This window comes from Chrysemys picta, chromosome 3, assembly GCF_011386835.1.
Source record: "Chrysemys picta bellii isolate R12L10 chromosome 3, ASM1138683v2, whole genome shotgun sequence".
NCBI lineage: Eukaryota > Metazoa > Chordata > Testudines > Emydidae > Chrysemys > Chrysemys picta.
In genome coordinates, this window is record NC_088793.1 from 127,604,148 (window position 1) to 127,631,562 (window position 27,415).

At 39.3% G+C, this 27,415-nt stretch overlaps 1 protein-coding gene across 3 annotated transcripts in view; it reads left to right on the plus strand.

Moving 5' to 3' along the window:
* The window catches only part of SMOC2 (SPARC related modular calcium binding 2), a 172,093-nt gene that overhangs the window by 63,517 nt on the left and 81,161 nt on the right, over positions 1-27,415 (plus strand). For all 3 annotated transcript variants that reach the window (XM_065590457.1, XM_065590459.1, XM_065590460.1), the window contains exons 3-6: positions 9,491-9,597; positions 10,924-11,023; positions 19,288-19,335; positions 26,686-26,736. In XM_065590457.1, the coding sequence (XP_065446529.1) occupies positions 9,491-9,597; positions 10,924-11,023; positions 19,288-19,335; positions 26,686-26,736 (306 nt within the window). The remainder of the gene's footprint in view (positions 1-9,490; positions 9,598-10,923; positions 11,024-19,287; positions 19,336-26,685; positions 26,737-27,415) is intronic.

The following is a 27,415-nucleotide window of genomic DNA, read 5'->3' on the forward strand; positions in this document are numbered from 1 at the left end:
AAATCAGTCCATGTGCCGCCATTGGCATGTGTGCCACAGGTTGCCGACCCCTGCCCTATACTATACAGATTTCATAGGGGAGACCAGCATTTCTCAAATTGGGGGTCCTGACCCAAGAGGGATTTGCAGGGGGGTGGCAATGTTATTTTAGGAGGGTCACGGTATTGCCACCCTTACTTCTGCACTGCTGCTGGCGGCGGCTCTGCCTTCAGAGCTGGCTCCCAGCCAGCAGCTGTGGCTCTCCAGCTGTCCAGCTCTGAAGGCAGTGCCACCACCAGTAGCAACAGCGCAGAAGTAAGGATAGCAGTATTGCAACTACCCCTAAACTCCTTTTTGGGTCAGGATCCCTACAGTTACAACACTGTGAAATTTCAAATTTAAATAGCTGAAATCATGCAAAAAGAAGAACAGGAGTACTTGTGGCACCTTAGAGACTAACAAATTTGTTAGTCTCTAAGGTGCCACAAGTACTCCTGTTCTTCTTTTTGCAGATACAGACTAACACGGCTGCTACTCTGAAAGCTGAAATCATGAAATTTACGATTTTAAAATCCGAAATTGACTAAAGTGGACCCTGAATTTGGTAGGGCTCTAAGAATGAGGAAGCTGAAGAGAGTATGCGATGTTTGCTTTTGAATTCTAGACACCAGTAGAACTTTCAGTTTAGTTGTCAGTGATGGTACGCACAAGCTCCTATGGGGCCAGGTCCTGGAGTGCTTACTCAGACAAACTCCCATTGGCTTTAATAGGCGTTTTTACTTGAAAAGGAGGTGTAAGATTTGCAGAGTTATGCACCCAAGATAATAATTATATTTGTTTTTCAATAATAGCAAGACGATTCTTTTTTTCCTCTTTCCATTTATTTTTAAGTTAATGTGACAGATAGTGATTGACTAATAGCCTGTATCCATTTCATAAGTTCATTCTGGACAATGGCAAAGTAAGTGTGCCTATACAATCCTGCCAATGTGCCTCAACTCTGTCCTGGAGTTCCTCAACACCCATGAGGTGGTAGTGTGCGCTCCAGGCATAGCAAGTATAGCTATATTCATTCGTTACAAAGGCAATACCTACAGTGTCTCACTGCTAAATAAGCACAACCCAGACAGCCATCACAAATAAGATCATTGCTATTTCTCTGTAATGATGTAGATCCCTTTCTCTATGGGAAACCCTATACAGCTGATGTTTAGCTTAACTAATTTATGATATCTTAAAGAGCCTTACTGTTTAAAAATGTCCTCCTTTTATGGGCTATCATAGACATAACAAAGGGTACTCTCTTCATTTTCAGATTCACATAAAGAATTGAAACACATATAAAAATATGTGTGGAATTTCACATAAAATATTTTGCTATTTTCCCAGAAAGAGGGATATCCAGCATTTCAGTAACACTAAAAGAATTAAAGTTCCTAGTAGTGGTGAAAAAAGTTTGTCACTCTTACTTATTAGTTGTAGAATGCACTCCTTGCAAGTCTCCAGACACAGGGAAATTTACAGCATACACTTCAGTAAGGTAAACTTTTCTCTTCAGATTCTAATATTACTATTCAGCTGTGACATTCCCTACATGTAGGGAAAGCAGGATATCACTATTGAGTGTTTATTTGAGGATGTGAATTTTATGCTACTACTTTAACATTATGAAAAATAAACTTGGGCGGAGCCATCCAACTTTACCAATCCTTCACCTTCTGCTAACAGCCTGACTAAAAAGATAGAACTTGCATCTTGGCTTGGTAGGTCAAACAACTCAGGTTTTGTTGGACCAATGGGGGGAATTCCAAGGTTGAGGGCCCTCCAATGAAAATACTTTGTTTGTAGTCCCACGACAATCAAACGTAGGAACTCTTAACTGAAGTGCTGCTGTTGTCTGTTAGCTGAAGAACGGGCTAATAGGAAGAGCACTGGTCTCTTTTACTGTTGAACTCAATAGACTTTAGGACTGGGCCCAGATAGGGTTTTGTAGGTTACCGCAAACACCTGGTATATCAAAATGGAAGCTTAGCATATTTTTCCAAGCATAAAAGTAATATACTTCACATCTTGCATTTTTTCCTTCTTTTCTTTTCCCCTCCATTATTTTTACTTGTTTCCCTCATTCTTTTCCCACACCCAGCAAGTTTTTTGGGGGGGAAAAAATTCAATTTTTGAAATGATGGGGGGGGGGATCACAAAATGAAAAACAAACAATACTGAAAAAGATCACAAAAAATCGAGAAGACCTTTTACAAAAAAAATTCCAATTTTTAAAAAAAGGATAATTTATATGAAAAAAATGTTGGCCAGTTCTTTCTAGAAGTATTTTCCTACTGGAGGTAACTTTCAACTGTAAATTGGTGGCACATTACAGAAATCAAATCCTGATGCAGATCTAAATGTCTCTGTATTCTGTTCTTGGTCCATCTTATTCTCAAATGTATCAACTTTTTCATATTACTATAACTTCATGCAAAGATTGTTAAAGTCAGTCAGAATGCACAGTAATAGGGAGCGAAAAAAACTCTCCTTTATAGTCAAATGTACTTTCAGCCATAGTCACAGCTCTTCAAAGTTCAACAGTTCCACTTAGTAGAGGTTTGTGCTAATACTTTCTATTGATTTCAATCCATGTAATTTCATTCTGTTTCTGTACAAAATTAAAATATCAAAGCAAAACTAAGTTGAAACTACCAGGACTGAAGCCCCAATGCAGCAATGAAGACTTGAAAGCACACGTAGTTGTGAATTTTTCCTGATTTTTTTTTTTTTTTATGTAGAATCATAAATGGGCCATATTCATATTAACCTGGTCAGGCTTATTCAAAACATTTGTGAACCTTTGTGCCCCTTTCAGAAGGTCTGGTCTGTGTTTTGGGTTTGTAATAAACCCAAAATTAAGGTTGATTTCTGTTTCAGATTTTACTGTGAATACTTGGCATGCCTCTAGGCACATTGTATCTAGTCAAATGAGACTTAGTCAAAAGAGAGAGGAATATTTTTGTGCCAAGGAGGATTCCACCACAGCATTCCTTGTTTTATCTTAAAGCTTAACAATCTAAGTTGCTGGGTAGTTGCAAATGTGAAAATCACAGTGCCTGCCTCCATTAGATGCCAAGAGAAGAGGGTTTCAGCAAAGATAATGCTGCCTTCTTGTTAAGATCCAGAATGCAGCAATAAAAATGAAAAGACAGAAATAACTGGATGATCATTACCAGCAAGTACAAAGTCTTAATGTTGTGAATGTGTCATGTTAAATGTCTCTGCAGACATCCACCCCCTCTCCACTCTCAAAACGTGGTTGGTCTTCAGATCTTCGAAACAAGGAGATTCAAGCACAAGTGACTTGTTACATATTTCCTATCATTCTAGAATACTGATACATATGTCTTTTAGCCTAGTGGTGACCAGCTCTTAGGCCTGGTCTACACTAACCCCCCAATTCGAACTAAGGTACACAACTTCAGCTACGTGAATAACGTAGCTGAAGTCGACGTACCTTAGTTCGAACTTACCGCAGTCCAGACGTGTCAGGCAGGCTCCCCCGTCGACTCCGCGTATTCCTCACGCCGAGCAGGATTACCGGAGTCGATGGGGAGCACTTCTGGGTTCGATTTATCGTGTCCAGACAAGATGCGATGAACCCAGAAGTTCAATTGCCTGCTGCCGAACCAGCGCGTAAGTATAGACAAGCCCTCAGAGCTGTAGACAGCCTTAGATCCAGTGTCACTGGAGATTCCTGCATGAACTGAGGGCAGTATATACCCTTACATACCAAAGACAAGCCCGTTACATTGAAAACACTTTTAGCACAGAAATATTATATTCACTGATTAATGCAAGTTCTCCCAAAATTAGAAGTACACCAGGTACACATAATGCATGCACTTACCAATTAGTGAAAGAAAAATGAAAAGAAACATCTTCATTCCAGCCCCAATTCAGTGAGATACATAACTATATGCCTAACTTGAAGCATCTGAGTAGTTCAATTAACTTCAATGGGCCTATTCACATGCTTAAAATTAGGCATGTGCTTAAGTACCTTGTTCAATTAGGGTCTCAGTTGCTGCTGATGTCTATATAGTGATATACTGAACACTTTCAAATGACAAACGGGGACTATTTAGGGAAAAGTCAGATTATCTGGGCACTCTGCAAGATGGCAAGAGCCAGAAATGGGAGCCTTCAATAAGAGTTACAGTTATCTAGATTACGTGTTTCTATGCTAAACCTGCTTATTCAAATCTGCACGGATTTAGGAAAGCTTTCTGTTCAGCACAAGAACAGTTAAGCACCAATGCAAAGCCCTCAGGGTTTTTTTAAATACAAATAATTAAGTTTAACCATTTTCTAAGTGATAAATGTTACTGTCTGTTCAGTGGGATTTTCAATCTATAATAAAATAAATAAATAAACAAACCATTATAATATTTTATGTATAAATATGTAACCCATGTCAAACACAGTCAGCTCCCCTAAAAGTAAGAGAAGGCTGCTCAGTGGATTGGGAAATTTTTGTTAATCTTACTTAACACACATATTACCATCCAACAATGAAGAAAAAATACAAGATTGACTAAATCAAACCCCATTTGCAGAAGATGTATTTATTTACTTATTTTGGCAATCAGTTTAATTTCCAAAAGCAACAGAGGGTCCTGTGGCACCTTTAAGACTAACAGAAGTATTGGGAGCATAAGCTTTCGTGGGTAAGAACCTCACTTCTTCAGATGCAAGTTTAATTTCCAGTGAGACAATTTGGATTAGATCTTCCCGTGGAGCCCAAAACTTGCTGTAAATATAATTCATATTGGATGTAGTTATAGAAATAGGGTTTGCATCCCTGTTAAGATTGTGTCATTGTTTCCATTATAAACATCTTTTTTTTTTTTCTGGCAGGTTTTTTCTCTCCATGATACATTATAGCAGAATTAGCCAGCTGTATTAAAGGTGATAGTTTTTTCCCTTCCTCTTAGACCAGAGGCATCAAACACTGTTTTATTAGAGACAGGACAGTGGATTAGATGTGGTGACAATCTGTTCCAGTCTGGGTAATTCCTCTGTTAACTATACGGTTGATCCTCCATTAAGAATTTCCTTGCATACTTCAAATTCTCATTGATTTCAGTAGTATTTTGGTTGCACAAGGAATGAAAAATAAAGCCCTATGTTTCTAATTTTCAAAAATTTATGAGAATTTAGTCCCAGATCCTATAAATATGCACATGCTTTCCTTTGCTCACAGGAGTAGCTCCATTGAACCCAGTGGGTGAGATTCTATGCTGCGCCTTTAGGGGTATGCCTACACTGCGTTGTAAACCAGGGTCGGTGGGACCCAGGCTTGTCGACATGGTGTTTCCAAGCCTGTGCTTGAGCATCCACACTGCATTGTAAACCTGGGTTAACAATTGCTAGACCTGGGTCTTATAGCCATGCTTACACATCTATATTGCGCTACACCAGGGGTCGGCAACCTTTCAGAAGTGGTGTGTTGAATCTTCATTTATTCACTCTAATTTAAGGTTTCAAGTGTCAGTAATACATTTTAACGTTTTTAGAAGGTCCCTTTCTATAAGTCTATAATAGATAACTAAACTATTGTTGTATGTAAAGTAAATAAGGTTTTTAAAATGTTTAAGAAGCTTCATTTAAAATTAAATTAAAATGCAGAGCCCCCCCAGACCGGTGGCCAGGACCTGGGCAGTGTGAATGCCACTGAAAATCAGCTCGCGTGCCGCCTTCCGCATGCGTGACATAGGTTGCCTACTCCTGCACTACTCAGACCTTCTGACTCAGGTCTGCAGTTTGAGCTGAGTCCACGCTGAAAAATGGCAGGGCTTGAACTTGATTCTCAGCAGGACTTGGGCTGTGACCCATGCCCCTACCAGAGTCTCAGGACCTGGGTCCTGAGTGCTTGCTGACCTCAGTCAGACTGATTTGTGTGTGGATGAGAGGGGGACTTGGGCTCAAACCTGAGCCAGAGCCTGGGCCTAATGTGCAGTGTAGACATATCCTAAGAGGCTCGCTACTGTACTTGAAACCTGGGGAAATAGAGGCTAATGTTGCTTTAAGCCATTTGTGTGCTCCCACCGTGGGCTGCTCCAGGGGCTAGGGTGGTCACTGGGATAATTTAGACAGCACTGGTGGGCTAAGTTCTGGCAGCGTCCCTGGACTGCCCTATGGATTACAGCACTGCCTGGAATCTCTGCCGCACTGTGTGCTGCTGCCCACTCCCAGCCTGCCCCTCTGGCTCCCCACCACGCTTGCAAAGGGGTGCTCAAAGGACAGCCTGCTGCTGTCTTTCTCAGTTCCTGTGCCAGGAGAATTCTCCCCCAGCTAGAACCAGAGCGCTTAGGCAGCCTTTATGCTGCTCCAGCCCGTTTACCTCATGTACAGGGGCCAGAGCAGAGATAAGAATCACACCCAATGACACAACTTGCCTGATTTAAAATTACACGTGTGCGTAAAATTACACAGTAAAATTACTGTTTGCAGTATGGGGGTTTCTACTGTCTGAATCTGGGCAGATAAGGCCTCAACATTTTACAGGGGCTAGAACCAAATGATCTTTCACCCACTCCACATACTGAACTCCAACCTGGGCCTGTCTATTACTATTGGATTGGTTCCCAATCCATGCATGAGACCGGAGCTAGACTGAGTTCAGTGGGAAACCACTCACGAACCAGCAGCTGATTCGGGCCTTTAGCATTGAGAGGATTTTTCATTAAATGTTTTCAAAGAGTTGTTAAGTGAAAACAGATTCTTTTAAAATATGTTTCTCTTTGTAGAGCTGGAAACCCAAATACAATAGCATTGTGAGGGTGCAAGATTTGTCTAAAAATGCTGCTTAGCATTATATGATGCTTTTCATTTTCCACGTGCCTCACAGACAGTGACTTGATGCTGATCTCACACTCTTCTACACCAGTCGGACACCATTCACGCCAGTAGAGTTGCTCCTGATTTACACCAGGCGTAACAGTGATTAGAACCAGGCCTATGAAGTAATTACTCCTCAGAATGCACCTGCGAGGTAATTACCGTAGTATTTTAACCTAAGTTCACAGTCCAAGATAGGTGAGTGTTTAAATCCAAAATCCCGTTGTAGCTCAAGTGAAAGGATGATTTTGGGGTAAAGACACTGGGCCAGGAGACCTCAGCTCTGCCACAAACTTCCTGTATGACCTTTGGCAAATCATTTGACTTCTCTGTGCCTCAATTCCCCCTCTGTAAATGGAGCTAAAATACATCCTTGCTCCCACTCTTTGTCTGTCTCAAGTATTGCCCTCTGTGGCAAGGACTGTCTCTCACTATGTGCCTACACAGCACATTGCACTACAGGACCTGCTTTTTGGCTGAGGCCTCTAGGCTTTACCATAAGAACACTACTTTAAAAATTGAATAATAATATGACTTTAATGAAGTTGCACTTGGGATGAGTTTAGCCCATCTGTTTTGATAATCTAATATGTCATAAGTAATACAGATATGATATTTTGATATGATTTTTTTATCTTGTCTGTCCTTTTATATTTCCTCACTTTTATAAGTTTGTATCACATCCCCAGCTTTAACTGAATCACAGTACTTCCATGTGCTATAGTAAATCTTGATAAATCAATAAAGCAGAATAATTTACAAGGATGTATCTGGAATAATATTTTGACTGTTTCAGCTGCTTAACTTGATAAGAGAGCTTTCTACCAGGTTTGCTTTGGGGTTTAGAGAGGGACTGTAATTCCATGCTACTAACCTTCAAATGTTTCCTATAGTTAAATAATCCAAGAAACAGCAGACTTCAAACTTGAGTTTTCTATTCCATTAAAGTTGATCGCTGTAAAGTCTAGGAGTATTAAATTGACTGCAAATACGAAGGCTTTAGAAGACAGAGATGTTCCGGAACAGGGTGGCGGACAAGTTGTTTGGAGAATTTATCTCTCTCTGGCATGCTTTTATGATAATTCAAATATTAGAGATAGAGTTATAAATTATCAGTACTGTAGTAGAGACCTTATGTGCTGGAATTTATATCACTTTTCCTTTTAGACATTTAAACCACATGTTGTGCTAAAAAAATGAGGACAGAATTCCACCAAAGGAGTAATTTATTTTCAGTTTAAAACACTGGCTACATTAAAACCACATGTAAGTAAGTACTGTATAACCAAACCAAGCTCATAAAACGGCTTAAGGCACTGAAGGTAGATTAAATATTTTGGTTTTTAACTTTGGCAGAGCATGGACTAACAAGATCTACCTAAGCTACACAATACTTTAACCAGAATGGAGGTGCAAGTTCACTTGGTGAAAATCTAACATTATTAAAGTACATATACAAAACAATTTAGCCTCTTGTTAACTAACTTTTCCTATGTATCTGTGAACGGTGGAAGGTTTCTGTGCATTTGCTAGGTGACATACTGGGTTTCTGCAGATGTCCCTTCTGAAACATCATAACAATTTAATGTTTAATCTTACTACTTAACTTTTTACAAAGTCAGAATGATTTTCACTTCTAATAACTTTACAAACTTGATTAATCCTCCCAACACTCCTATGAGATAAGTACTATAATTTCCACTTACAGTGAGGTAAACTAATACGAAGAATTTAAGTGACTTGTCCAAGTCCAGAGAGGAAACCAGTATGAGAGCAAAGATTAGGACTAAGGGACTCCTAATTTCTAGGCCCACTCTCAGATGATAACTACTATTACTTTACACTTATTTAGCACTTTCCAGGCCAGATTCTCTGGTCCTTTTATGGCAGTTTTGCACTAGTATCATAGAATCATAGGACTGGAGGGGACCTTGAGAGGTCATCTAGTCCAGTCCCCTGCACTCAAGGCAGGACTAAGTATTGTCTAGACCATTCCTGACAGCGTTTGTCCAACCTGCTTTAAAAATCTCCAATGATGGAGATTCCACAACCTCCCTAGGCAATTTATTCCTGTGCTTAACCACCCTGACAGTTAAAAAGTTTTTTTCCAGCACAAAGCTTCCCTAAACCTGGTGGATGTTGGCCAGTGAAGAATTTGTCCTGTATTCAGGAATTCTGCAGTTCCATAGAGCCTGTATAATGGCTCTAACACCATTCCTCCACCTAGAGATGCCACTAAGAGTAAGGCCCAGCTGTGATAAGCAATGTAGCAATGTGCAAATACAGTGTGTGAGAGACTCCCTGCTCCAAACAGCTTGCAGTCTAAATAGACCTAATAGAAGCTGTGCTGCTGGTAGACAATGTTTTCACCCCTCAGCTCATAGAGAGCCGATGTATACACAGGATCGTACCAAAGAGAAGCAGTGAGGATATAACTTTTTTGATTTTCTTTCATTTTTTTCCTATTTCTAAACACTCAGGTAACAATACACCATCCAGGATGAAAGGATCCATTTCTTTATTTGGGTCTCTGAACCTTCTTCCTTGTTTATACTTTGGGCTATCACCTATTCTCTCTTTAATGTTGCATCATTAATCTTGTTTGTTTTCTCCCTTGCCTTAGATGTTTCCAGGTGTGTGGCAGAGAGGAAATACACCCAGGAACAAGCACGCAAGGAGCTTCAACAAGTTTTCATTCCCGAGTGCAATGATGATGGCACATACAGCCAGGTTGAAAAGTTTTGGCTCAGTATTTGTATGCCTTGCTGTTCAGCATGCTTGGGTGTTTGTGATTCAGTGAGGGAATTACATTAACACTGACGTTTAGAAGTGGCAGGATAGTAGGGTGACCAGACAGCAAATGTGAAAAATCAGCACGGGGGTGGGGGGTAATAGGAGCTTAGATAAGAAAAAGACCCAAAAATCGGGACTGTCCCTATAAAATCGGGACATCTGGTCACCCTAGAGGATAGATCATTTTTGTACCTTGGCTTCTCTTCAGAAATGATCAACAAAGTAGCTGAATGTGATGTTGATTATTGTGATGTGCACCCCATTCCACTAGGGTGAGACAACCAAGTCATTTCTCATAGCTCTCTGACGAGTCATCAGCTGGTAAAATGTGTATGATTTCTGTCCTGTTCCTGATCCAAACCAGTAATCTTGTGGTAAAAGAGTCCATATCCTATTGCCAATGCCATGAGTAATACAGTAATCCTCCCTAGCCCCTGCTGGATTTCTGTTCAGGCATCATGGACTGAGTTACTCAGGCGAAGATTTAGAATCCAAGAGGGGTGCAATTTGAAGCATTTATCACAGTCAGATACATACTAAGCAGGACTGTCTTCTGTTACCATTATAATAAGTTTAAAAGGTAGGGTCATGTAGAAAGTTACCATAGTCATTTTTAAGTATAGCTAATAGTTCACATTTACTATTTATAAATATCAGTATGGTAGAAAAAGTGACATTAGACTCCAGGGGAGATGTTAAAGATGTTGGGATTTATAAAGCAATTAATCTAAAGTAGGCATTCCAGTAGTTTGCTCTCTGAGAGTTTGAGGCATGAATAATGCTAGAAAAAGTGCTGTATCCTGTTGTTACTGTGTGTGAGATGATATGTTGCCTATCTGGAAAAAAGCTAGAGAGGGCTTACTTCAGGAACAGAGACAGTCAATCCACGTGTCCCCTAGGGAGCTTTTGTGAGCTTTTCATAATGCCTGTATCTTATTCTTTCAGTATAAGACATAAAATAAGCAAACACACATTAATAGCTTTCTCCTCAGTTCTCCACTGAAGCACCTACTGTACAGTGCTTGAGGGAAGCTCTGCTTTTATGCTTTAAGGATATTCATCAGACTTGAATTATGGTCTATTAATGGATTATCTTACTAGACACAGAAAAAGACGTTTGATATCTTTAAAAATATATTCTACTGGAGGACTCCATTGTACTCAAGAGACATATATAAATATATACTCTATGTGCCATGAACATTTCAATATGGTCAACATATGTCTCATAGATTTCCCTCACTTGATGTCATTTCCTGACAGGTTCAGTGTCATAGTTACACAGGATACTGTTGGTGTGTCACTCCCAATGGACGTCCAATCAGCGGTACAGCTGTAGCACATAAAACTCCACGGTGTCCAGGTAAGTAATGATTTAGTTTATCAGTGACATTCATCTATTTTATCTACCTGTTTCAGTTTTTAGGATTTTGTACAGTGCTCATCAACATAATATCTATGTGCCAACATATGGTGCCACGCAACAGCATTGCTGACATGATTATTCTTATATCTTATAATTTTCTTGTAAACTCACTGCAAATATTCCATAGAGTTTTACTTTTTAAACATTTTAAGTATTGAGAATAAATAAAAAAAAGAAACACTGTTCAAGGTTTGGTACTGTGAAAAAAAATTCTCACCAGTAGCCAAACCTGGGTTGTGGGTGGGGGGGACAAATCCCCACACTCCCTTTTCAATAAAGATGAAAAGTAGCATTAACATCAACGTTAAACCACTGTTTGTAGAAAATGAACAACAAACAAAAACTGCCATTCCCACAAGTTTTTACCTTAAACCAGTGCACACGAACAAATTAACCAGTTTTTAGACTGCCTTTTAGCCTCATTTCAAACATGTCAAAATGTATGATAAATCAGAATTGTACAAGCAGCTGTAGCAATTACTCTTCTAGGTGTTTTAGGTCAATACAACTGCTCCCTTTCTACAGAGAGAGCACTAACGATATTGCAGCTTTGTGAACTGCAGCAGTACTACTCCCTGCACTTTAAACTTCTTGTAGTGGTGGTATTAATTGACATCTTGGCTCCCTGGAAGATTGGCGGAGTTGAAGAAACTGAGATATGGCTTCTGGTGGGGCTCCCTTACCTCTAGTTAAGCAATATTTTCAGAGCAGAAACCTTTATTATTATAATAATAATTCCAAGAAGGGAGACGACCAGAGAAGAAGTGAATATGTAAGAACAAAAGAACATCAAAATTTCAGGCTGCTTTTAAGCCCTGTGTGACTTAAATGGTGTGGAGAACCTTGCAAGTGTCCTGTCCTACGGTAGATTTTACCCCAGGATCCATAAAGTTCAGTTTAGTCCAGTGATCTAGTCCAATCTAGCATAAATGCTGAAGAGTCACTTTGGAGTCAGAGTTGCCAAGAGCCACATAAAATGTTTACAAGTTTTAAGATTCAACAATATGCACAGAAGTGTATTTTAATGTAATGATTGATACAAACTCTGACCCTGATTCAGGACCATATTTAAACACTTAAATGTTATCCTAAATAGGGATGGACGTAAGTAGTGCTTAATTGCTTTACTTAATTGGAGCCTCCATCAGGAGTTTTGCAATATCAGTGATCATGAAACCTAGTAGCGCCCTCAATTTCACTAACCGCAACAAAAAAGGATTATACATGTGCTGAAATCTCAATAAATAATTGTCTTATAGCTCTGTCACAATGTGTGGCATTAATTTCTGGTCCACAGTTCTGCTGATTTACTTACTGGACAAGCAAATTCATGGGATTTTTCATGTTCAATGTAATCAAGAAAAAAATGTAGTTAGTTTCAGATGCTTGATTAATCAAGACACAAATTGTTCAGTTTCTTCAATTACACTGATAAAGTGTTTGCTTTGTTCAATCAATATCATAATGTGAGCCAGAATATAGCCACAAGAAACCCATCTTTCTTCTGTATTCAGAACCAAGGCCCCAATTTTGCAAAGACTCATGCATGTACTGAGCTTTACACACATCAAGTAGTCCCACTAAAGTCAATGAGTCTACTCACAGTGCATAAAGCTAAGCATGTGTGCAAGTCTTTGTGGGATCAGGGTCCAAATCAGTGCATAGGACCTGATTCTGCACCACTAAAGTTAATGATTGTTTTTCCATTTATATCAGCAGATGCAGGACTGGGCTTGTAATGTCTCAAATACCTAGGAGGGGATTTTGAAATACTGGTGATAAAGAACTTAGTCTTACTTAAAGAGGACTACGCAACCACCTCTTTGTATGGGAGACAGTGCTACAAATTTTACAAAAAGTTATGCAGTGAAATAACACAATCCCCTGTGCTAATTTTGTAGAATGACATTCTTGATGAAGCAGAGCTGCAGTTCTAGTCTGTTTTCCAGTCTGTTTCCAGAATCGCCATCTGTCACGACTGGAGAGATTTTTTCCAGAAGGAACATTGATGTTTTCCATTACATCTACTATTTGCTTTTATCTTTTTTCCCCTTTTCTATCATTATGCACAGGAATGATGCCCAAAATATCATTACTTACAGAGAGTTCATACTTGCTTCTGTCTTAATTAGTTCTTTTGGGATATCACAGACTCTCAACCACGCCAAACTGATAAACTGTGCAGTTTCTGGCCTATCCTCAAGAATTCCCGTGCTATAACTTGATATTGCAAGTGCACATCTTACAGCAGTGGAATCTGACAACTGAACGGTCATGTATTCTTCAATTGCCTATGCTTTTCTGGAGACAGAATGTTGTGGTTAGTTCCAAGGAGGTCTTTGATTATTCCAACATTTACACATACAACTTCATCACCTTGACTTTCATATGAGTGCTTGTATGGTACCACTGTTACCTGCTATCTCACATGGCTTACTTCATGGAACTTTTGCTAACAGATGTGTTTCTTCTTTATTTAAGGGTATGGATTTATTTGATACATGGATTTACTTGCACATGAATATTCAGCTTCCAGACAAAAATGCTTAATATCATAAAGTACATATCTCTCTTGGTTTGATCTTTTGTGGTGGGATATTAGATATGGAGTCCTGAACCAAAGAACACTTTTTTCTCCATTCCTTAGGAAAGGTCTTGCGTTCCTATTCATATTTATATTTCTTCAAACAGAGCATGGATTTTGAAGTATTTGATGTTTGCTTTTTCACATTGTTATTTTTTTTCAGCTTCTGTTTATATGTTTAACCAGCTCATGAAATAACAATTATGATCAGGAAAGTCCTTACTCAAGCCTGTAGTATTCTAGATGTGGCCTTTGCCAATCCTGAACCTTTTCTTCTATCTTACTTTACTCAAATATATTACACATATTTCACTTCTTTTTGGTTCTCCCTGGTGGATCCCCTTGTTTTGTACGTAACAGTAAAGAGGATCATCTTCCAGTCCTCCATCCTTCCTGCCTACATCTTTGCTCTTGTTTCTTATTACATCCCTTTCCCCTCTTACTCCATGAATGAGTTCAGCCTCACTGATCCTTTCATTTCCTTCTCCCACACTCCTCTTCTGCATTCTTCAGTGAGTGTCACCAGTTAAATCTGGAACACATTCCCTATCCCAGTGCTCCAGGGGTGTACCCTCTGCATTAAAACCCTCCCTGAAAACGTACTGTACTTCTTCCCGAAGGCCTAAAACTCTAACCAACACCTAGTGATACTGCCATCCCCACTCCTCTCTGTAGCTAGTAAAATTAGTTATGCTCTCACCATATGAGTCTCCCCATGGGCTCTTGTCTTATCCTTGTATTGATTGTAAATTTCTTGGGCAACTACTATTTCTGTTTTCATTTTTTGTACAGTGCTGACCACACTGCCAGTGTAATAACCCCCACCAGTTTACACCTGTGACCTTTGACACTTCACTTGAATCCAAAGTAGACCCAAATCCTGTAAGCAGATTCATGCAGAAAGATGCTTGCTCCCGTTCAAAATCCTATTGACTTCAGCAATTTTGACTTCAACAGAGCATGGCATGGAAGTGGGAGTCTGCCTTTACAGATCAAATAGCATGGTCCTTAGCCTTGGTTAGTATTTCACCCTATTTAGTGGAGATTTTCCAAAACTCCCTTGGCTATGCCAGCTACCATGATAGTAGAGTCTTTTTCTGCACTTATGTTTTATTGAGGCAGCTACTGTTAAGTCCATAGAGTTTATAGTGATTCACCCATGATGCTGGAAAAATACAGTACCGGAAATTCCTAACAATACCTAAAAATACCAGTATTCCTAATATGAACAATTAAAACTGTAGCTCTTGAGAACCTAATGGCAGTTTGCTGCTCAGCCATTTATTTTCTGTTTTGAAGGCTTTCAAATCTGCATGCCAGATTTGTGATGTCAGATAGTTTTTCTCTGGCAAACTTCCTTGTCTAAACTTCATGTTGAAGTGGCCATCAGTTCAGTATGGTAAACAAGACTTTTGACGCAGTGATTCACTTATTGAAATCCTTATTTTAGATCAACAAAAACATTCTGCAAGATTTTTTTACTTAATTTTAATTCTCAGTGAATTTAGCACTTCTGAAGAGAACTGAATTGAGACAACCAACTCATTTCACAGAGGCTGCTGAACAGTTATCAGGTGGTAATGATTTTTCATTACTATCAGCCTGGGTAACAAGATTTGAACTGGCGAGAAGTGATAGGCTTTATATTTTGTTGACAAAGCAGAATGAGAGGTGACTTGATCACAAAGTATAAATACCTTCACAGGGAGAAAATACTGGGTACTAAAGGGTTTATTAATCTAGCAAAGAAAGGCCTAACAAGAACCAACATCTGGACATTAAAGCCAGACCAATACAGATTAGAAATAAGACACACATTTTTAACAGTGAGGGTGATTAACCACTAGAACAAACTACCAAGGGAAGTGGTAGATTCTCCATCTCTTGTTGTATGTTCACACTGTACTCTTCTTTTGGTGGCCAGTAGAATCCATACTTGCATAGCCCCTTAGCAAGGGTATGCACAACACTGGAGCCAGGAAGGCACAGCTTAGGCGAATAGAGTAAAAGATGAGACTGAAGGGTGTGGGTATGTGGGCAAGTACATACTCTACATTCTCTCTTCTCCCTGTCTACACTGTTGTTTTTCAGCTGTGTATTGTCCCATTGCCTACTTGCTGCTGAATCCTTCAGAGGAGAAAGACTATGTCAGGTGAGAGGCAGTGGAGAAAGGCATGGGCAGCTACCCACTGTGTAACCTTTCCCTACCACAGGAAAAGACTCTGGTAGAGGAAAAAGGCTCTGCCAGCTCCCCACTACTAGAATCCTTCCCCTGCCACACAGAAAGGCTCCAGCAGTGGGGAAAGGCTCAGTCAGCCTTGGATGCAGTGTGGACACAGTCTGCTTTTCATTGTGGCATGTAGCTGCACATACTGACAGTGGTGTGTAGTGTAGATGTAGCCTTGACATCTTCAAACCAAGACTGAGTGCCTTTCTGGGAGATATACCCATACACAAGTTATTAGGCTTAACACAAGAGTTACTGGATGAAATTTAATGAGCTGTAATCAGATTAGATTATCTAAAAATTTTCTGGCCTAAAAATCTATGAGCAAACCTCACAGCTGTGTAATCCACTTCATATTGCTTTTTGCAATCACAGTAGCACTACTAGTAATAATTGCTAGAAACTCTAGCTGGGATTTTCAAAGACATCTAAGGGATTCAGGCACCTTACTCCCATTAACATTGAGTAGGATTTGGACACACAAATCCCAGACTACAGTCTTAAAAAACAAACAAACATTAACATAAATCTTTCTGAAATATGATCAGATTGGCATCACATATGGACTAATTCAGCATCACATTCCAATGCTTCAGAAAGACAGCATTAAGTAGAGCTCTTGGTCTTAGATTTTAAATGAATTTGCGCAGAAATTCGAGGTGGTTATGAAAAAAAGTCAACCTTAGAACTGGTCAGAAAAAGTTATTTTAGCATTGAAAAATTCAATGAAATTAAAAACAATGATTTTGGCAAAATTTCCACCAAAAATTTGACTTTTTGGCAAAAAATCTAAACTTGACAATTTTTGGCTGAAAATCAACAATATTTGGTTTAAAAATGAACATTGCTATTAGGAAATGCCATTATGACCATCTACGCCAGCTGACAATCTACCCCTAGGGTTGTTTTAATACTCCAAACTAGGCAAAAATCATGTTCTAATCTTGAGGTTTCATTACTATAAGTTGCCAACTATTCCACTTTTCAAGCTTTTTATTACCGATCTATAATAATCTGTCTTTAGTTTCTGCAATATGACTTGCTGAAAATGCACAGTTTCTCAGTGTTTTCTGCCAGGTAATAATACAATAGATAGTTGCTAAATCCATCAAAAGATAACTTAATTTAAATTGAAATTGTCCCTAATTTGCATAACATTCTAACATAATAATTCCTCACGTTATAATAATGGCTCTTAATGAACTGGTCCATTTCTTGTTTTTAATGTATATTCAATCCGATACCAAGAAAAAGAAATCAGATTAAACCCTCACTTTGTTCTGAAACTATTTTTATAGATGAGCAATAATAAAGCATTTGGTAATCTTTAGCAGGTGTTTAATGAATGATGCATTGGCTCAACTAGGGCATGATTCAAAACTCTTTGAATTAATGGGATTTTTTTTTAAAGACTGTCTGTTTAGTTTAGGGTTTTTAATGCTGTCCATCACCATAGTATCTAATTACCTTCCATGTAAAATCAGTAACAATAGAAAAGTCTGTAGTGGACTTCATGGAGCTTCTGAATCACCTCTCTTTTCATGGTAAAAACTATACTTGGGGTATGCTTGTTTGTTGTTTATTTGGGTTCTTTTGGTTAATTTGTTTGTGTTACAGTTTTTTACTTCTATTTTTAATTTTAAAAAACTGGGGGAGGGGCTGTTTATTTGGGTAGATGAGGCTGTCAGTGCTGTTAGTGTCATTCTTGCTATGGTGGAAAGGCTTTTTCAAAGAGGAAGGGCTTGCAGTGTTTCCTAAAGATGATCGATTATTGATTTCTCTAATGTGCTCTGGAAGTTCGTTCCACAACCGGATCCCCTTGACTAAAATTGTGTTGTCCCCAGCTCTCACATGCTTCATATTGGGCTTTTTGAGGTGGAAGTTAGGTTTTACACACGTCTGCTATTAATTCCTTAGCGGACAGAACCCTTTTAGGGCCTCCTTCTGCTTCTGTTAATGTCAATTCATAGATTTTAAGTCCAGAAAATTTCCATATTTCATTAGAAATCCAGTGCCCCTATTTCTTCTTAACGGGCAGGACTTCCTCTCATTTTTATTACATGGATGTTTGATAAAAAGAACTTTTGCCTGTTTTAATCAACAGTTTTTCAGTTTTATCAATTTTTTGCCATCACAACATTTCCAAGGAATTTCATGACAAAGATCAAGAATTGTACCTCCAATTTAATAAGCCTAAACTGGAAATTAAAGTAAACAAATAAAAGTAGTTGCAACATAAAATAGATAATTTGTGCAATACAATTTGCTGTTTCTTATTTTTCAGTTGTGCAGATAAATACACTTTGATCCACCAAACTATGTAATTTGCAGACACAATTTAAGTGCATTTATATTTGAAAGTGTAGCTGTAAGTGTGTTACATGGGATTTCTGGACACTGAACATGAACAAACCAGTCTAAATATTAAATGCCACAACAATTAAAAAATCTTTACAAATATTTTGTAAAAATTAACGTATTTAATTTTTCATTTTGTTTCCTCATTTACATATATTAAATGTAATTATTTGAAGTATACAACTACTGTCAATACGGGGTCCTGGATTCACCAGTCCATCAAATTCACTTTGTGATGCCTATGTTGTACTTAAAGCAGCCAGAGATTTGTCCTGGAGAGTCCCCCCTGCGTAGGAGGAACTGATGTAAAGCTAGTGGAGGTAGCTGTGCTGAGGGGAGGGTATGTTGGGGTCAGAGTGGCAGCGTGGCAGAGGGGAAGAGAGATGGCATGGTGAAGCAATGCTCTGCTATACCCATTTCTCCACCAGCATAAAGTCCCGGGAATGGGGGCTTACATCAGTGATATAAATTAAAGCTGCCTCCTGCTACTTTAACGTATGACAGGACTGGATAAATGAGATCAGGGAGCCTTGACTGGCTCTTATCAGTCTCCCCTCTCTGTTGTGTCCAGGAAGATCTCAGAAACCCATGGATAACAAATATTGATATAAAGGGTTTGATCTTGCAAATGGAGCCATGTGGGGGGACTCCTATACCCGGCAGAGCCCTATTGAAGTCAATGGAGTTTCACACAGGTGTAAAAGTCTGCAGCATGGATCTGATTGCAGGATATGGGCCTATGACTGTGGTGCGCATGAGCATGTTTTCTTGCATGTGTATTCATCTACTGTGCCTGGGTTCTCCTTGGCTTAGGTACGGTGGTGACCACAACCAAACACCTCACCCTAAATTGATCATGAGCAAATGTCAGTACCGGGCCAAGCCAAAATCCATTGGCTTACAAAGGAAGAAGTGTCTGGTATTTATGCTGACACAAACAGAGGGGAATAATTTAGACTAATGTGTGTCACTACGAAGGTGAGTTGATAATGAAAGTAATTTTTTCTGGTTTATACTTTTTTCCACTTCCAGGGTCTATAACTGAGAAGTTGCCACAACGAGAAGGTGCAGGAAATACAGGTAAATGTCTTAGAATGTTGTGTTTTTTTTTTAAACCATGCAAACTAGTAAACTTGCAGGATTTGAAACCTTGATCTTTCATAAGTTTGAAATGTCAGTGCATGGTTTTTTTTTTTGTTTTTTTGTTTTTTTTTACTTGTCCAGCCTCATTCCTAGAGATTTTGCTGCGTTGGGATAACTGGAAAATAAATTCCCTTCCCAGCCCATTGCTACCCTCCCAGTAAACTGTTGTTACGTTTTTAATTGCCCCAAATATTTTCTAGCCCTGGATGGCAGCCTGTACTGTCTGTCTGGTAAAACCAGCACTGTCTAGCCCCAAGATCCAGGGAACTGGTGCCATAATTTGATCTCCATGGTAACCTCGACTTGACTCATCTGAGGCCTGGCACTTTGTTCTCTACTGTGATGAGTTCAACTGATGACTTACATTCATAGCCAAAGAGTTGCTGCTATTAAAGATACATCCTCATGTATAGATCCTATAATAATTCATGTTCCTGGGGCAAATTCTTGTGTGATGTGACTCCACCCAGGTTGAAGGAGTTATATCAGGGATGAATTTGTGCCCTTATCTTAAATAAACTGAAGACAAAAAGAAAAATAAAAAAGTAGCAATTCTAAAGGCAAATGAAATTATTTAACCAAATTATACTCTCTGTAATGCTGGTGTAAATGGACTTTAAAGGATTTGCTCCAGATTTATGCCAGCATAAATAAAAAGAATGTAGTTACAGTTGATTTATGATTTTGCAGGAATTTTAGCCTGAATTTAATATGACCAATGTAAGTGGTGCTTGATGTTGAGAAAATCAGTAACTGTTTGAAAGTTAGTTATTAAAAGATACGTTAATCAGCAGAGGAAACATTTCCTTCATGTGTTTACCAGATAGCCTTTGGGTTCCACTGACCTCCAGTTATCCACAGACTGCTAGGGAAGCTTGCTCTGGGTCATGAATTTCATTCTTGGGTGTGAACTACGTTAACTGTTCCCATGTAAAAAACTTGCCTGGGTCTTGGAAACCTTTTGTTTTTGTCTGTGAGCCTTTCTCCAGAGAGCTGAGCAGTGGTGAAGATTAAATAAATGAGCCTTCCTGTCTTCATTCAACTCTGCCTGATATATATATATATATATATATATATATATATATATATATATATATGGGCTGAAACCAGACACGAAGGGAAATGTTGTAGAACACTGAACCATCCAGTTGTGTTATTTGCTGTTGAGGTCAACCATCTGCCAGTACTTATCTGGCTAAAGAGGTCTGACTCTTTTTTAGTTTCCATACCTTATTATAGACATACCTTGGGGTCCTATTTCTCAATCATGCCCAGAGTGTTCTTAATCAACATTTTTCATATTTTAAGATTTTGTATGAGTCAGCCTTGCAGAGTATCTTCTGCTTATAGCCAATAAATCCTGCAAAGTCCTCTCAGCATGCTTCTCTTCATAGCTCTGGTGGGAGGGGGGAGGAGAAAAGTGTGTCTTCATCTGAGGTGGGTATTGTTCTACTGATACACCTTTGTTTTATATCATATTTGCTTACTTCCCTCAAAAACCTAATGCACTCATGGGTATTATCATCACCTAGGAGATGTTCTGTTGTGAGGTGGCAGTCAGATTTTAAATTCCATAAAGCCAATGCCATAGAATGCCAGAAGCTTAATGATTATTGATGAGGACGTGTGTGAGAGCTGAGTTGTTTGCAAAGCCTGAATGAACAGCATCTATATCACCAGGGGTCAGAGATGAACAGAGTGCATGTGTTATGTTGCCTTCTTCATCAAGAATGTTTGCTTTTGACATTACACAGTTACAGTTGACTTGTGCCTTGTTTTTATTCACCAGCACAACTGCAGCACAAAGTGCAGATGTCCTGTTTCCCAGGAGGTTCCTGATTCTTCTTTTCAGTAGCTGAATCCCCCCCACCTGTCTTTTCCTTGCAGTTTGCATTAAGTAGCAGTGTCAAAAATATCAGAACATATCTAGGGAGAACTACATAACTATACTACCAGATGAGTTACAGGAATTTCAGATCCATCTTTGGTTTTACAATTCATACAGTAGACTCTGGGAGAGTCCTTCCTCCAGGAATTCCTTGAAGAGTCAGAATCAATAGAATAGAATAGAATAGCTGACAGGCCATACATAGATGGTCAGCAAGATTCCTGTGGTATTTCTAAGCCCCACACGAATGAAGCTTGTCTTTTGCTTTGGTTATTCCAAGAGTAAAGCACTGCAGGAGCAAACTTTCAGGTCTTTGAAGATTAGGATCTCTACTGGACTGAAGCTGCGCTTCTGCAGTGCTCTTAAACTGTGTAGGGAAAAAAGCTTCAGGGACATGACATTTCCTAATCCACCTTCCTAGTGGCCCCACAATCCAGAAATTTAACCTCTTTCCCGCTCAGGAGAAAAAAGGTCTATCTTAGCTGAAGAACGCTGTTACATTGCTCTACAGCCAAAATGCTTCTGAAATAAATGTAGTCAAACTTTACTAATTCTGGGTCACTGAGAACGAAAATGATGCTTAAAATTGTTGATTGGCTCTAGTTTTCAAGATATGCTATTGGATCAGTATATACGACCCTTGACTTGGGAATGGCGGAGGATAAGTGAGGTATAAAGGGAAGGGATCTCAATTTAAACCAGAAATGACTAAAATACATCTTTGACTGGATCTATGAATAAATCTATGACTGGGTTTGGACAGTACTTGCTTTTTAGGCAAAACAATGAATGATGCAATCTGAAGCTGGTATTGCGTCATACACAATACGAATTGCATCATGTTATTCTTAGAAGTCATGGATGATGCAATCATAACGAAGCTTACATCACTCTGCTGAACAAATTGCCCTAGATCAGCTCTAGAAATCATACAGTGTCGTGCTCTCTTATTTGTCAGTGTTTGATTTTGCAAAGGGACACATTTCTGTTTAGCCAAAGTGAGCAGAGATGCCTCATACTTGTGTGAACAGTGCAGATAACTTCTGCTATGTTTGTGGTGAAGTGACTTTTGCATCACAAAAGTGCAGTATAACCACTATGGTTAAGAAAGCCTATCACCTTTATTTTGGCTGCAAAATTGGAGATCAGGACAAGAGGTGGGCCCCACACATATGGTGCAACACTTGTGCAACAAATCTTCTCCAGTGGTTGAACAGGAAAAGGAAATCTATGCCTTTTGCAGTGCCAATGATTTGGAGAGAGCCAACAGATCATACCAGCAATTCTTACTTCTGCATGGTGCCTCCAGTTGGGAAAGGTGTGTCAAAGAAGAAAAAGTGGACTGTGCATTATCCAAACATTCCATCAGCTATATGCCCAGTACCCCACGGAGAAGGACTGCCGGTTCCTGATGCACCAGAATCATTCTCACTTGAGTCAGACGAGGAAGAGGAAGAGGATGAAACTTCTGGTCCTGAACCATCAATGTCACAGGACCCACATTTTCTCCCATCCTCCTCCTCTGAACCACACCTCATAACACAAGGTGAACTGAATGACCTTGTCAGGGATATGGAACTACCCAAGCGTAAGGCAGAGCTGTTGAGCTCCAGACTACAGCAGTGGAATCTCCTGGCAGGTGATGTTAGGGTTTCCATGTTCCGTGACCGTCAAAAGGATCTTGTCCCATTCTTCTTCATGGAAGGTGATCTTGTAGCCTGCAACAACATCGATGGTTTGATGGCAGCCCTCAACATCGTTCACGATCCAGATGAGTGGAGACTGTTCATTGATTCATCGAAGACGAGTCTTAAAGCTGTTTTACTGCATAATGGCAATGTTTTGCCATCAATTCCAGTTGGTCATGCAGTCCATATGAAGGAAACCTATGACAACATGAAACAACTTTTGAGCTGCATAAACTATGACCAACATCAGTGGCAGCTTTGTGGCGATTTGAAGGTTGTTGCTCTCTTGCTTGGTCTGCAGACTGGATACACAAAGTACTGCTGTTTTCTCTGCGAATGGGATAGTCGTGCAAGAGATTCACACTACATCAAGAAAGATTGGCAACTCCGACAGTCATTGGAGCCTGGGAGGAAAAGTGTTCAGCATCCACCACTTGTTGAATCAAGGAAGATTTTGTTACCACCCTTACACATCAAGCTGGGTCTGATGAAGAACTTTGTCAAGGCCATTGACAAAACACAAGCAGCTTTCAAGTACCTCCATGGAAAATTTCCAAGGTTAAGTGAAGCTAAGATAAAGGAAGGTGTCTTTGTTGGTCCTTAGATTCGTGAACTTTTTCAAGATGATGCATTTGACCATGCACTGCGTGGCAAGGAAAAGACAGCGTGGAAAGCCTTGCAGTTAGTGGCAATAAATTTTCTCGGAAACAACAAGGCAGAGAACTACAGGTTGTTGGTGGAAAACCTCCTCAAGGCATACAAAAGCCTTGGTTGCAACATGTCACTAAAGATACATTTTTTGCACTCTCATCTAGATTTTTTTCCACCGAACTGTGGAGCAGTGAGCGACGAGCACGGCAAGCGATTTCACCAGGACATTGCAACAATGGAGAAACGCTATCAGGGCAAATGGAGCCCATCAATGCTTGCAGACTATTGCTGGACAGTGACAAGAGATGCTCCATTTAATGAATACAAGAGACAAGCCAAGAAGCGCCGAGTAGACACTGAATAGGACTAAACTATGTACATAATAGTTTTTTGCCTTTTTGTTTCATAATAAATTTTATCTATATAACCCTTTTGCTGATTTTTACATAAACAGGACAGGTGAAATATTACCATGTAAAGCAACCATAAACACATGAAAAGACCTAGGTTTACAATTTATGATTAAAACTCTACTATCTACACAATATACATAGACATCAAATGTAAAAACTTAAATATCTGAGAAACAGTAGCCAATCAGTTGTTTTAATTGTCATATTTGAATTCAGCACATCAAAATACATAATAAATAGCACATTTTATCTCTGAAGCAGACGACGTCTCAAAAATTGTAGACCAGTGTTATCTGAATCAAGGCCATATCCTCTTCCTCTGATTTTAGCCGGGGGCATGGCAATGTTTTGAATAAGTGAGATTTGAGTACCAGAGCTGTGTTTAAACATACACATTCAGTGTGATCTGCATGAAATATTGTGAATTTAGTAAACCAGTTAAATTAGAACTGCTCTGAATTTATATAGTGATGATGCCATATTGGTTCTTATTCTGAAGAATGAATTCTGCATATCTTCATTCCAAACACTAAATGTTTTTTCAAAAGCAGGTGGATGTGAAAGAGCAAAAACAGGAAATTACTGGTGTCCCAATGGGATTATTCCCTTCAAGTTAGGTATGCCTCAGGTGTGCCTATTGACTGCCCCCAGTTCTGTGGAGAGCTAATCTTTTACAGATTATATGGATAGCCTTAAATCAAAGACCTGATTCATTAATCACCAGCAACAAGTTCTCTCTCTTCCCAACCCTATGCCAATGTTTGGACAAGGCCTTTTTGGCACCTTAGCTCCTTTAAAAAAATATTGTCCTGGACTAATGTTAGATGCCGCTTGAACAAAGATATTCATTAATGGAACAATGCTGCCCCTAGAATATTTTTCACTGGGCTGCTGGTCTGTAAGGTGTCCAGTAATATAGCTGAATTTAGGCAATATCACTTCCAAGAACAAATGCCCTATCTAGTGAAAGTGTATGGTGGAATACAATTAGAAAATATAATCAAATCAAATTAATTTTTTTGTATTATTTATTATTCGCCCCCCTTCCCTCCAAAACCTGGATATTTTTCTGAATCAGATAGTGGTTGACAATCTGATAGTAAGTATTGAAATCATATGTAATTACGTGTGTTTGGTGTCCTGCCTGAAATGAGTTGGTGGCTTCAGTCCACTTTCCAGAGAGTATTACAAAAAACACTGGTGAAACTGACAGTAATGTGCACTCTTGTCCTCCATATCAACATAGTGGCCAAATATTAAATGGATTTGGAGAATGAATGACTTGCTCATCTAAAGAGGAAGTCCCCCACAAGTTTAGGTTGAAGTATATTGGTTGGGAAACTTCCACTGTTGCTGCTGTGCTTTACCTGTTCTGCAGAGAGAGGACTTTAGGATAGCATGGCTATCCATCTAGTACTTCTCAGCAGTATTATGTTCCTGAGGAGTAAATTGTGGCCTCGTATTGAGAAGGGACAGATTATTTCTCACTCCCTTGCATGATCTACGTAAAGGCAACAGAGCGCCAGCCTGTGTAGTGGGGACAAGGGAGCAGGAAGAGGCAGCTATTGAATTGCCATGGCAAGGAAGTGGATGGTATAGTCCATTTTCACTGTTGCCTGAAATCATCCTAGTAAAAATAGGTAAATGAAAAAGCTATATTCTGTTATAGCCTCTATGCAAAATATTGGGTAAACAATCTGGAAACAAGATTGCGACCCAGAAGTGGTGACTTCTAGGAATTGTAGCCAAATGCCTGCACAGAGGATATTGTTTCTGGTGAGGCACCATAATGTTGGAGGTAGTTCTGCTTCACAAGAAGTGTCAGCAACTGGCTGATACGGACTATTAAGTTATATTGCATACTGTGGCTCATTCAGCGTATTAAAACATATAAACAGCTCACCCCTTCAAATAGCTAAAAATTGGTCTTTGGATTGAAAATATGTACTACTGTTTCCCAAAGCTTGCTCATTTGAACTATTTTTTATAGTGAGATTTTCTAGTTACATATATTTCTTGCAATGCTTTTGAATAAGTTGAAGATTTATCCTTATCCTTACTGTATTCTTTCCGGTGCATTTTACTCCCTCTTCTCTTGCAGTGGCGGTTGGTTGTAGGGGATGGGGATGGCTGACTGAAGGATGAGAACAATGCAAATGATTATCTGTTTCTTGAAACTAAGGATCTTGTTTGTGAAAAGAGTTGGCGTATCAAAATGAATTTTGCTGGGCCAAAAGAACCCCTGGTTTTGTTTTAGGTGGTAGAAGGACTACATCCACTCACTTGCCCAGATTGCTTTTGCTTTCACAGGGCTTACCTTTTCTATGTCTATATCAATTTCTTCTCTTGAAAATATTTGTTTAATTAATTATGTTCAATGCATAGTATTTTTTTTTTTAATCCCTGGCAGTGTACGACTCACTGACGTCTCAAAAATCTTGCACTCAGTTCATTCATATACATAAACAGTTACCTTAAATGCCATAGATTTATAATCTGTAGTTTATATGTGTCATATAATACTTATGTTGTTTGTTAACCGGCCGGGGCTATGTGCATATCATTAGCATTAACCATGTATGTACACTTATTTAGTTTACTCTCATAATTGTAGTCTCCTTGCAAATCTTTTCCATTCTGAATTCAGATGATGCCTCAGCTCCCGCGCTGGAGACTCAGCCTCAAGGTGATGAGGAAGGTAAGCATCTTCAGGAATGGTAACAGAGTCATGCCAGAATGACACATTATATACCATATACTGTAGCATAACTGCTACCTTAGAGAAAGGGCCCCCAAACATTACAGGATTTAGCACACTTTTGGTGATTTGCCAAGAGGCTGAAAGCTGCCATACCTGTTTCCAAGTGGGACAGCCAGAGTACAGCAATCTTACTTTTAAAGTGAGCAAATTTCATGGGGACGTCCCAGAGACACAATAACTATGGAATCCCAGAATGCCATGTTCACAGTCATTTTTCAGAGTGAAGATGCTGCAATTTCAAACTTGAGCTGTTAATTGTAAAGCGCAAAGGGCCAAATTCAAATGTTAAAGTCCAAATTCTGCTCTCGTTATGCCCTATACATCCCCTCTGACAACAGGGTAAGGTCCATATTCTGCCACACTTCCTCACATTGGGTGATATTCAGCCCTATGCAGAAGGCCAACACAATGCCTACATGCCACATCAGCCCTATTTTACTGTACTGGGCCTACACTCAAAGTCAGTTATTACTCATTGTGCATAAGGATGGCAGAATCTGGTTTGAAGATATTAAAACATAGGTGCCAGTTTGTACCATATTTTTTCACTGCTGCTATATGCATGAATGTAGCTGTTCTAAAGTGTTGCAATGTGCCCTTTTCTTTGTTAGACATG